Source organism: Terrapene carolina, unplaced genomic scaffold (assembly GCF_002925995.2).
Source record: "Terrapene carolina triunguis isolate 2854851 unplaced genomic scaffold, T_m_triunguis-2.0 Scaffold95, whole genome shotgun sequence".
Classification (NCBI taxonomy): Eukaryota; Metazoa; Chordata; order Testudines; family Emydidae; genus Terrapene; species Terrapene triunguis.
Genome location: NW_020664446.1, coordinates 48,504,443 through 48,516,698, shown reverse-complemented (window position 1 = coordinate 48,516,698; position 12,256 = coordinate 48,504,443). Strand labels below are relative to the sequence as shown.

Below are 12,256 nucleotides of genomic sequence, written 5' to 3'. Positions count from 1 at the left end.
TATCCCCAGCTAATAGATGAAGAGACGGAGACAGTGTGAATTTGGGCAATTACACTGTCAAAGATAGCGCTGGGACTAGAACCCATGTCTGCTACTCTAGTATCCTATCCAGTGGCCCAAACTGCCTTTTTGGGAAGAAATTCCACATTGGTAATGGACACAAAACACAAGGCTCAGCTTTAAAAATGTTTACGGGACAAACACATAAGCTGACTTTTGAACCAAACGTGCTTTTTGAAAACTTTAAAGCATATGCATACCCAAGTCGTCGATCTGGGTTATAAATTTGCTCTTCCCTTAATATTAGTTTAATCTGCCTGAGAGGAGAGAGACTCTTAATATTTTTCAAACTAATTGACACTGTGGATGGAACTGTGAGTTGGTTCCCATTGAAGTAACTCCACATGGGTAAAGGAATCTATCTGCATGGAGTCAATTGCAGGAATCAGGGCTTAAGTTTATTCAGTTAGTTATATCAGACTGTAACCTGAATTATTTACCACAGTGGAACATATCGATAACACCACTGTGGAGAAACTCAGACTTAAGCACTTTTTCAACCGTCTCATCCAGGATATATATTTCTAAACACTCTAACTGAAGCTGTGGTTCCAATCATTCAATTGTGTAGCTCTTACTCACTCTGGTGTGCACTTATTCATTTGATTGAAGTCAGTGAGACTACTTGTATGAGTGAGTAAGTGCTCACCATCATGAGTAAGAGTTACAAAGTCTGACCCTTAGCTGGCATTGCACATGTCAGGGCTAACAACATGAGTTTGCAAAGGGACTAATCCAGAGCCTACTGAACTCGATGAAAAAGACTCCTGTGACTTTCAATGGCTTTGAATCACAGTGAACAGAGGGGAAAAAAAAAAAAGGTACAGCAAGAGGTAGCATGAGTAAATTATGTTTTTATTTAAGAGGAGGTTACACAAAACAGAAAGATGTACTTGGTTTGTGCTTTAAAGTATGAAACAGCCTGGTATCTTTTGCCATTAATTAGCTGTGCAAATATTACTGTGTTGCTCATTGAAAACCCACTGTTTGGCTTGTCAGATTGTCCCAAACTGGGAAGGAATCATTCAAATATACAGACAGGGGTTTTTGTATTTTTCAGTTTAAAATTAATTCAAATTTATTTTCCTCATAGAATGTTCTCATGACAAATGGTATGGGCTGGCTTTATGGGTGGGTGATGTGGGCAACTGTCCAAGGCACTGTGGTTCAGAGGGCGCCATGGTCAAGAGGCAAGGAGCTGGGTAGGCCTCGAGTGCAAGCCCGCAGAAGGGAACTTGGAGCAATGGGGGTGGGCAGCGGGGTTCAGGGGCAATTGGGAGATGGCTGGTGAGGCATCAGGGGCCAGGGGCGATGGGGGAGGCAGTGGAGACCGGGGATGATGGGGGAGGGAGCCCGGGGAGGCAGCAGTGACCAGGGGTGCCAAAATACAAGTTTGCCCAAGGCACCATTTTTCTAAGGCGGCCCTGCAAATGATACATCAAGAGAATGCAAAATATTGTTTAAACGCACAACAGAATCTTAGAAGCGATTTTAAATACTTAGAAAAAAAATCCAGGAATCTTGTTTTGTTTTTTCCTTGCAAGAGTATTGGATTCAAAACCGAAACTGGACCCAGCTATCTCCTTATCCTTATATTTTAATGGTCAAGATGGGTATTTGTGTTTTGTTTAATGGCCACAAATAGGCTTTGAAGTTAATACCCCCAGTAAGATACATGTGGAAAGGTCACACCTCTGGTGATGCTGTTGCGTCAACATGTAGGGCTGCAGACTCAAAAACTCTGCAATGCTCATGGAGGACGCCATCGCAAAACAAGATTTCTCTACATGGGAAAAGTCAGATCTGTAACTCGCTGCCAGCACAGCTCTGCCAGTTGAATTGGGAATAGTTGTAGTGTAGACAAGGCTTAGTTGTTTTTAACCACCATGCTTCATAACCCCATTGCTGTCCCAATGGAGAATTACATGTCTTTTTTGCTTGTTTGTTTCTTGACAGAGAAGGGCTTCAAACACTGAGAGTATCAGAAGCCCAAATTTTCCATATATGGATCTGGATTTCCCCTGCTAAAAACTTGTCAGGATATCTTTATTCTAACAGGGCACTGAACAAAATAATTATTCGTCCACAAACGGCCCTTTTCCATATAAAAATATTTGCAATGAAGTCAGTGAAATGCTGTAGGAACCAATGTAGATGTTGTTCCCCTTGGTTTACTTTAAGATTAACTGCTTGGCAAATAAGAATGCACTAAGTCAGGGAGTGCCTGAACATAAATTGTTGGTTCATGAAGGGTTGTGTTCCAGTTTAATGTGCTGTTGGATAATGTAGCAACATGGAGATCTGCATTGGTTTGGATTAGTGCACAGACAAATTCTGCCACCCAGAATAGTTCAAAACTCCCAGATGAGTTCAATGAGAATGTGGCTTGAGTAAAGACTGCAGAATTTAGGTTATAGTGTTTATGTATTAATAATACAACGGGACAGATTATAGCTGCTCCAGTGCCTATGCACTGGGTAGCCCCTCCATCTTCAGCACTCCTTCACCAGAGGTACTCTGAATGCTATATCCATAGGTCCCCAAGTGTAGTTGTGAGGGCATTAGCATTGTCAGAGGAGGTGTGTTTGGACAGGTTGGGGTCATGGGAAGGCCAGCACCCTATACACAATGGCAAGCACCAGGAGACCTTTCCTGGATGTGACCTTTCCTGGAGTAATCATGTCACATCTGTTAGACGGGGTTACCAGTGGCTGCTAGTGTTCTGACTCCTCTGGGAACCAGAAACATTCTACCTATTCTGCCTACCTCTGCCATGCTTTCCTCTAGGCCCCCAGCAAATTCTGAGTCCAGTATCCTTAACCTGAGACAAAACTCCTATTGAAGTCAGAGGAGGTTTTGAAGGCAATGGGAGTTTCTGCTTCATAGAGACTGTAGAATCAGGGCCTTGAGTTGCAATTGGCTGCAATTCTGAACCATTTTCACTTTGTTCCCAACAAATTCAGGAGCATGATGCAATCCATTTGATACTAATCCCCTAAGGAAGTATTCGGATGAAACAACAAGGTGAACCCGGAGGACTTTCCAAGTCCCTTTGTCCCCTTTCTACTGATTCTACTGTGGGATGTTATGGCCTTGGCTATTGGCCTATGACATTCACAGTGTAGGTCCTGATTCGAGAAGATACTTATGTACATGCTTAACTTTAAGTATGTGAATAGTCTCCTGGAGGTTAATGGGTCTGCTTATGGGTGAGATTTTCAAAAATCTAAGGGAGAGTCCTGTCTTCACTTAGGCACTTCAGTGGGACTTTTGTGCCTTTCTCCCTTTGGCATTTTTGAAAATCCCATCCTAAGTGTTTAAAATTACATGTGCACTTAGGTACTTTCCTGAATTCATGCCAAAAGCATTCATCATTGGTCTAAATCTGCTCCCACCATAATCAGTTTACTATTGACTTTGGTGGGAGCAGAGTTAGGCCAACATAGAACATTTCTGAAAATCTCACACTAAATAATTTCTTTATAGTTAATGCTGTAAACAATTATTTTATAGGCAAAAGAAGCTAAATGATTTAGGAGCACAAGTCCCACTGACTTTCAAAGAGATTTTTGTTCCTAAGTCATTTAGATACTTTTGAAAATTCCACCCAATGTGCTTAGTTGCATTTTGATCTATTTCTCCTCCTCACCTATCTATAAAATGTTTAGAAAATGAGACATCCTTAATTGCATCCGTTACCACAGTAACCGGCTAAATTTTTGTTATGGTTTGTATTCATATACTTGGTTTATGTGCTAATCTGATTCAAAGTGCCTTTCTGTGTGTACCTTTTGTATTACGTTAGCTGCCACAACAGTATTTATGACCATAATACTCATTTTGCAAATTGCTAATATGATCACATGACAATTTTTGCAAAGATTCTTTTCTTAGCCATTCACACTGATGTAGGCAAAACTAAGTATAAAATACTTTGGTCATGGTTGTTGCTGTGTGGTCATTTTGCTGTCACACAAAACTTTAAATGTGAAGGCATAATTTGTGCTCTTTTGTGTTTCCTGATACTTACATCTTCCATATTTTTCTGCTTCCTTATCAACTTTCCAGCTAAATCCTGGCATACGACTGTATTGCAAAGTGGGTTTGCTGCTGAATTGTTAGTAAAACATACGGGTTGTTTATCAACCAATATTCTTGGATTTATGGTTTCTGTATGTACCGTGTATGTGAAGGTTGTAGTCTCAAACAGGTTTATTCATTGAAGATGTAACAGTGATTGTACTTTTCTTTTAGTTAATAGATTGTTTGCTTGGCTAACTTTGTATGCCAGCCAAAGTTAGTCATACCAATTCTTGGAAAGGATATGAAGAAACTGGTAATTGAAATCATAATCATTTGGCCATAAAAGTTATTTTGAAAATAACACTTTAACCAAAAACATATCTAATCTGGAAGTCAGATTTCTATGAAAGATGCTGCTAAATAGAATGTTTCTAAGTACTCAGTATTAGAAATTGTGATACTTAATGATTCCATTCAACATCCTATACAGAAGACCCCATCCAGAAGCTGTTAAGTCTGTCTTCATGCAGACTCAATTTTTTCACTCTGACATTTAATAATCACCATGTAATAGCTATAAAATGCATAGCAACTACAGATCTTTTATTTCAAATGGATGGTGTAATGAAATTGGGTGAAACCATCCATTGAAAATGTACTGTGTAGTATGCAGCATTGTTTACAAAGTAATAACATTTGTCATAAGCGGAAAGTTAAAACATTGTCTTGATTGTTTGTTGTTCAATGGAAGTTCATATTCAGCACAGTGATAAAGGAAAAGATTCCATTACTAAAATTTACTTAGCATACAAGTATGAGGTTCATTTTTGAGTAAATATTTGTTATTGCACTAAAAGTAATAGAAGATGACTGCTTATAAAACATCTTTGTGTTATACAAGGAAGAGTGAAATATCAGATCTACGTTTTACCAAAGCTACTGTGGAGGTTTCATGTTGCGTGTAACTTATCACAAAACTTACCCACACTTCCCACCCACCCCTTTTTTTCTTTTTCTTTTTTTTTTTTTTGCTATTGAGCAATATTTTATTTCCTGAGGAATGTGTTAAGCAAAAAATACAGAACCAGCCATGCATTTCTGTTTATTTAATAACTGCAAGAATCTCTCTCTCTCTCTCTCTCTTTTCTCCATTCCTAAATAGTTGTGTTTATTTTGGAGAAAGAAAGAATTATGGCTAATATTTTTAAAGTGACTATGCTACCTGTGTTTTATCTAGAAATGTGTGGTGTGAAAGGTGTGGTGTAAGTCAGTTCAAGTTAAAACATCAACTGTTTCAAATATTTAACTTAAAGATCTCAAGTTTATCTTTTTTAGGTTAGGTTTTTCTTTTTCTGAAGCCTTCTTAAACCCTGCTTACAGTAGGCAGCTATAAAACATTCTGCTTATTCATCATGACTGAGAAGAGTTGATTGTTTCCTGGAAGGATAAAAATGTAGCAATTAGAGATGTTTAATTCAAGTATATGTTCAGCAGGCTAAACTAAGGTTAAATTGCTTTTTCATAGAATGTATGCTTAAGAGGAAGGAAAAATAGTTATTTTCTGTTCTTGAAAAAGTTTTAAGAAACATGAGAATATGCGAGTTTCTTTTGGTGGGAAACACATAACATTTATGCAGTATTTCTTTTGGGATTACATCACAGTTTTATTTAATTTTTAGGACAAAAGTTAAATTCAATATTTGTGTATAAGCCAAGGGAAAATGTACCATAAACACAGGAATTTTCTGGTGAGTCAGAGTTCCAAGAATCTAAGATTTACTTAGACCATTTATTTGAGGACTAGCTATAACCATTAGTCATCCAGCCATGAGTTTTTACATTTGCAGCTAATTGCACCTAAAAAGCAAGCTTTCATCCGAGCCTTTGGGATATACAGAATGCACTTTGGCAATCCACATTTAAAATGCATTTTAGGACTACTGCCCTGATGTTCTTGGACATTTTTTATCACATAAATATTTGCTTCAAATAAACAACTAACAGTGACACTAAAATGGCATGCAAATTGCATGAGTTATTGGATATTCTGTATCACAGAAAAAGTAATCTGCTAAGAGCAAGATAAACTTTTCCAATAACATGTCAAAGAGGCAGTGCTACAAACTTATCATTCATCATAAGCCACACATGACACGCTCTGTTCTCGTTTGACTACATCTTGCAGGATGAAGTCATTGCCGTTTCAGAGAAGGTGACTGTGAAGCTCGAAGACTTGGCAAAATGGGCACATTCAGATTTCTCCAAGTGGAAGTGTGGTCTCCGGGCTGACCCAGTCAGACACGCGGAACTGGGCAAGAATGGGCAGAAGGAAGCCTTGATGAGATACAGGCAGTCCACACTCAACAGTGGCCTGAACTTCAAAGACATTCTAAAGGAAAAGGCTGATCTTGGTAAATATAGTTTCCTTTTCTAAAATTGCTTTTTGCCTATCTGTGACTGTATTTCTAAGGGGAACAAGCCCAATCATGCAGTGCTTATTCAGACAAATCTGTCATTGACTCTAAGACTGTAAGCACTAAGGCTCAAATCCTGAAGCTGCAAGCAATGGTAATTTGCAAGGGTTTCCCACAGAAACTATGTAGGCATTGGGGTCAAGTATATGCTATAGATCATATGGGACTGAATCTGATGCCTTCTCTCTATGCAATTAGAATCATAGAAGAAAGAGAGAGGTCAAAGACCTATTAGATCATACTGCCTATATTCTTGCCAACATAGGGTTGTTGCCTATCACTAGTGCTTCTCCAGTCTTTGTCCAATACAGTGTTAATTGTCTTAAGAAATGAGGTTTTCACAACTCCCTTTGGGACACTGTTCCATAGTCTAATACATTTTACTTTAAAGTTTATCGTTAACATTTAGCCTACGTTTTAATTAATCGTACTTACACTCATTTGTACCATCACTTGGTTTCATGGTGCAGTGGATCTTTTCTTTCTCACTTTTCCCTCTCTGCAAAAATGGAGAGGCATGGGAACTCATATGGACAGCTTTTCTGCTGCATGGGCTCTCTAATGCTTTGGATCTCTGCAAGCAGGTTTACAGTTTTTGGGATGCTTCCTTCTCCCCATATGCACGTAAGGTCTCAGTCCTACAAGTTGGTTCACATGGACAGTCTCCTGCACTGCCTGGCTCTCCTTTAACTTTAGTACGTCAATGGGATGTGAATGCAGGATCTGCCCACATGTATCACCTTGCAGAATTGGGGCCTAAGTGGGTTCAGAATTTGGGTCTAAAAACACCAACTTTGTAGAAGTTGTGCACATACAACTCCCATTTCCTTTAATGGGACACATTCTTATGCAAGGGCTGTAGGATGACGTCTGAGGCAGCTGGTCTTCTGTTGGTAAACATGCCTAACTCCCATTAGCTTTATTGGCAGACTGGCATACACATTGGCTGACAGGAAAATATATTTCAACATGTGTTTCAGTGAAATTTATTTCCTGTAGTACATTTTTTTTAAAAAGCTAAGCTTAGATAGCTTCAAGATTAGCACATAAATGGATGAAAGGTAAGAAATCAAAAGTTAAGGCTGATACTCTGCCAACTCCATGTGCAGAATTTTTTTTCTCATCTTCATGAATTGAAGATAGTGGGCCAAGTTCTCAGTTGTGTAAGCAGCATAGCTCCCTGGACTATAATAGAGCTATGTCTACCTACACTAGCTGAGGATCTGCCTTATAGAACTTACCTTACAACAGAGTTGAGTCTCTCATTTCCCATCTAAGCAAATGGTGAGGTCAGTCTTGTCAGTCTTATTTTACTTCATCAGCTAGTCAGGATGATGTTTCATTATGATTGAAAGTTGATATTTTTAATCAATATCTACAGTAAAACACTTGCAAAACTTTTGTTAGTGGTTTCTTCTTCTTTGTAACTAGATGCAGTAATTAGACAATCTCATATTACATTGGCGTTTTCCTTGTACATTTCCTTGCATCTGTTTAGTGTATCAAAAGAATCTGAATGCTTCTCAGACAGAGATTTTGGGTTTTAATGTTCTCTTGTTTTGTTTTTGACAAACAAACAAATCTTTTGTGGGAAGTTTATAAAACCAGTATTATTGACTCAAGAGCCAAAGAAAATTATCTTGAAACCTAGCACGCACAGTTCAGAGCTGCATGTTAAGCCTTTGAAAAGAGGGGTTACACTAAAAATGCATAGGGTATCTGAACTATAACAATGTAATTGTGAACACCCAACACTGAGAGCATTGCATGTGGCTTTCTTTTAGTTCATGAATCAGGCTGCTTTGCCACTGCCTATACAAAAAAAAAAAGGTTGACTCAATTTTTAAAAAAGTTTCTCTCTGTGACTGGTTATGATTGGTTTGAAACCCACAGGCACAAGAAGACATTTAGCCATTGGGCAGGTTGCTTTTGAGAATGGGTCCAACTGCTGAAAGATAGACAAGAAAACCTGTTACTGCTTGGTTTATTTAAATGTAATATTAACATTAAATGGATTAAATAATGTACAGTAGAACCTCAGAGTTACGAACACCTCGGGAATGAAGGTTGTTCGTAACTCTGAACAAAACATCATGGTGGTTCTTTCTAAAGTTTACAACTGAACATTGGCTTAATACAGCTTTGAAACTTTACTATGCGAAAGAAAAATGCTGCTTTTAACCTCTTAATTTAAATGAAACAAGCACAGAAACAGTTTCCTTAGCTTGACCAAAAAAAAATTAACTTTCCTTTTATTTTTCAGTAGTTTAACACAGTACTGTACTGTATTTGCTTCTTTCTTTCTTTCTTTCTTTCTTTCTTTCTTTTCTCTGCTGCTGCCTGATTGCATACTTCCAGTTCCAAATGAGGTGTGTGGTTGACCAGTTCGTAACTCTAGTGTTCATAACTCTGAGGTTCTACTGTAGTTTTCCTGTTCAGTAAATAATGTGGAGGAACTACGGTTTTCTTGCTAAGGAAACAGCTATGTTTGGCAGTACCAGGGAACTAACCCCGCCATTTGGTTTGACATGGGATCAGGATTTAATCAGTATTAGTTGAAAGGATGCTGAACAAAATTTGCTCTCATCTGCACTGACTGGTCATTCATGGAGAGCATTATGTCATCTAAATAGACTCATCGCAATCATAGGTCAACACAATAAAATTTGTAATGCAGATACGTCCAGTTAGAGTAGGGAACCTTGAGCTGTTGACCTGCCTGTGCTGTAACTTCTCTTTTGTCAAAATGGCACCTTTAGTGAGTGTACAGTACACGCCCATAGAACTCTTCCAATACTCTGCATCATGCCAACAAAACAGTGCATGCTCTGGTTAGAAATTTGCTAGCTGCAATCATGGCTAGTAGGGTTCCGAGCATGGTCTCTCAAATCACTATGGGCAAGGTTTTTCTTGTCTTAAAACAGTGTTATAAAACTTTTCTATAGATGATGTAGAGCAAATTGATGGTCAGTTTGCTAGTGTTAGGGTATGTCTACACTACGAAATTAGGTCGAATTTATAGAAGCCGGTTTTATAGAAATCGGTTTTATAGAGTCGATTGTGTGTGTCCCCACATAAAATGCTCTAAGTGCAATAAGTCTGCGGACTGCGTCCACAGTACCGAGGCTAGCGTCGACTTCCGGAGTGTTGCACTGTGGGTAGCTATCCCACAGTTCCCGCAGTCTCCGCCGCCCATTGGAATTCTGGGTTGAGATCCCAATGCCTGATGATGCAAAAACAGTGTCGCGGGGGGTTCCGGGTACATGTCGTCAGGCCCCTCCCCCTCCGTCAGAGCAACGGCAGACAATCGATTCACGCCTTTTTACCTGGGTTACCTGTGCAGACAACATACCACGGCAAGCATGGAGCCCGCTCAGCTCAGCTCTGCTCACCGTCACCATATGTCATCTGGGTGCCGGCAGACGTGGTACTGCATTGCTACACAGCAGCAGCTAATTGCCTTTTGGCAGTAGACGGTGCAGTATGACTGGTAGCCGTCATCGGCTATCTGGGTGCTGGCAGATGTGGGGCTGCATTGCTATACAGCAGCAGCTCCTTGCCTTTTGGCAGTAGATGGTGTATTATGATTGATATCCATCATCGTCGTATTCCTCAGTGAGTTCGATCAGAGGCACCTGGGCAGACATGTTTTGTCTCCTGGAGACTCAGTCCTGCCAGCAGTCCTATTGAACCGTCTTGACGATGATGGCTAGCAGTCGTAGTACAGCATCTTCTGCCAAGCACCCAGAAGATGCCGATGGCTATCAGTCATGCTGCACCGTCTGCTGCCAGCTTAAGATGTAAAAAATAGATGGACCAGATTTGTTCTGTATTCATTTGCTTCCCCCTCCCTCCATGAAATCAACAGCCTGCTAAACCCAGGGTTTTGAGTTCAATCTTTGGGGGGGCCATTCTGTGTGACAGTTGTTTGTGTTTCTCCCTGATGCACAGCCACCTTTGTTGATTTTAATTCCCTGTACCTGTAAGCCATGTCATCACTCGCCCCTCCCTCCCTCCGTCAGACAATAGTTTCGCGCCTTTTTTCAGCCCAGACGCCATAGCACTGGGATCATGGAGCCCGCTCAGATCACCGCGGCAATTATGAGCACTATGAACACCACGCGCATTGTCCTGGAGTATATGCAGAGCCAGAACATGCCAAAGCAAAACCAGGCGAGGAGGCGATTGCAGCGATTGCAGCGCGGCGACGAGAGTGATGAGGAAATTGACATGGACATAGACCTCTCACAAAGTACAGGCCCCAGCAATGTGCAAATCATGGTGTTACTGGGGCAGGTTCATGCCATGGAACCCCTATTCTGGGCCCGGGAAACAAGCACAGACTGGTGGGACCACATCGTGTTGCAGGTGTGGGACGATTCCCAGTGGCTGCGAAACTTTCGCATGCGTAAGGGCACTTTCATGGAACTTTGTGACTTGCTTTCCCCTGCCCTGAAGTGCCAGAATACCAGGATGAGAGCAGCCCTCACAGTTGAGAAGCGAGTGGCGATAGCCCTGTGGAAGCTTGCAACGCCAGACAGCTACCGGTCAGTCGGGAATCAATTTGGAGTGGGCAAATCTACTGTGGGGGCTGCTGTGATCCAAGTAGCCAACGCAATCAAAGACCTGCTGATATCAAGGGTAGTGACTCTGGGAAACGTGCAGGTCATAGTGGATGGCTTTGCTGCAATGGGATTCCCAAACTGTGGTGGGGCAATAAACGGAACCCATATCCCTATCTTGTCACCAGAGCACCAAGCCACCGAGTACATAAACCGCAAGGGGTACTTTTCAATGCTGCTGCAAGCCCTGGTGGATCACAAGGGACGTTTCACTAACATCAACGTGGGATGGCCGGGAAAGGTACATGATGCTCACGTCTTCAGGAACTCTGGTCTGTTTCAAAAGCTGGAGGAACGGACTTTCTTCCCGGACCAGAAAATAACTGTTGGGGATGTTGAAATGCCTATCGTTATCCTTGGGGACCCAGCCTACCCCTTAATGCCATGGCTCATGAAGCCGTACACAGGCAGCCTGGACAGTAGTCAGGACCTGTTCAACTATAGGCTGAGCAAGTGCCGAATGGTGGTGGAATGTGCATTTGGACGTTTAAAAGTGCGCTGGCGCAGTTTACTGACTCAGATAGACCTCAGCGAAGCCAATATTCCAATTGTTATTGCTGCTTGCTGTGCGCTCCACAATATCTGTGAGAGTAAGGGGGAGACATTTATGGCGGGGTGGGAGGTTGAGGCAAATCGCCTGGCCGCTGATTACGCGCAGCCAGACACCAGGGCGGTTAGAAGAGTACAGGAGGGCGCGGTGCGCATCAGAGAAGCTTTGAAAACCAGTTTTGTGACTGACCAGGCTACGATGTGAAACTTCTGTTTGTTTCTCCTTGATGAACCCTCCGCCCCCCCCCCCCGGGTTCACTCTACTTCCCTGTAAACTAACCACCCTCCCCTCCCCCCTTCGAGCACCGCTTGCAGAGGCAATAAACTCATTGTTACTTCACATTCATGCATTCTTTATTAATTCATCACACAACTAGGGGGATAACTGCCAAGGTAGCCCAGGAGAGTTGGGGGAGGAGGGAAGGAAAAGGACACACTGCACTTTAAAATTTTAACACTTATTGAAGGCCAGCCTTCTGATGCTTGGGCAATCATCTGGGGTGGAGTGACTGGGTGGCCGGAGGCCCC

At 41.4% G+C, this 12,256-nt stretch overlaps 1 protein-coding gene across 1 annotated transcript in view; it reads left to right on the top strand.

Moving 5' to 3' along the window:
- ARID5B (AT-rich interaction domain 5B) overlaps positions 1-12,256 on the top strand; it is a 149,032-nt gene that overhangs the window by 12,429 nt on the left and 124,347 nt on the right. The window contains exon 3 of the mRNA XM_024209651.2: positions 6,269-6,494. Within this exon, the coding sequence (XP_024065419.2) occupies positions 6,269-6,494 (226 nt within the window). The remainder of the gene's footprint in view (positions 1-6,268; positions 6,495-12,256) is intronic.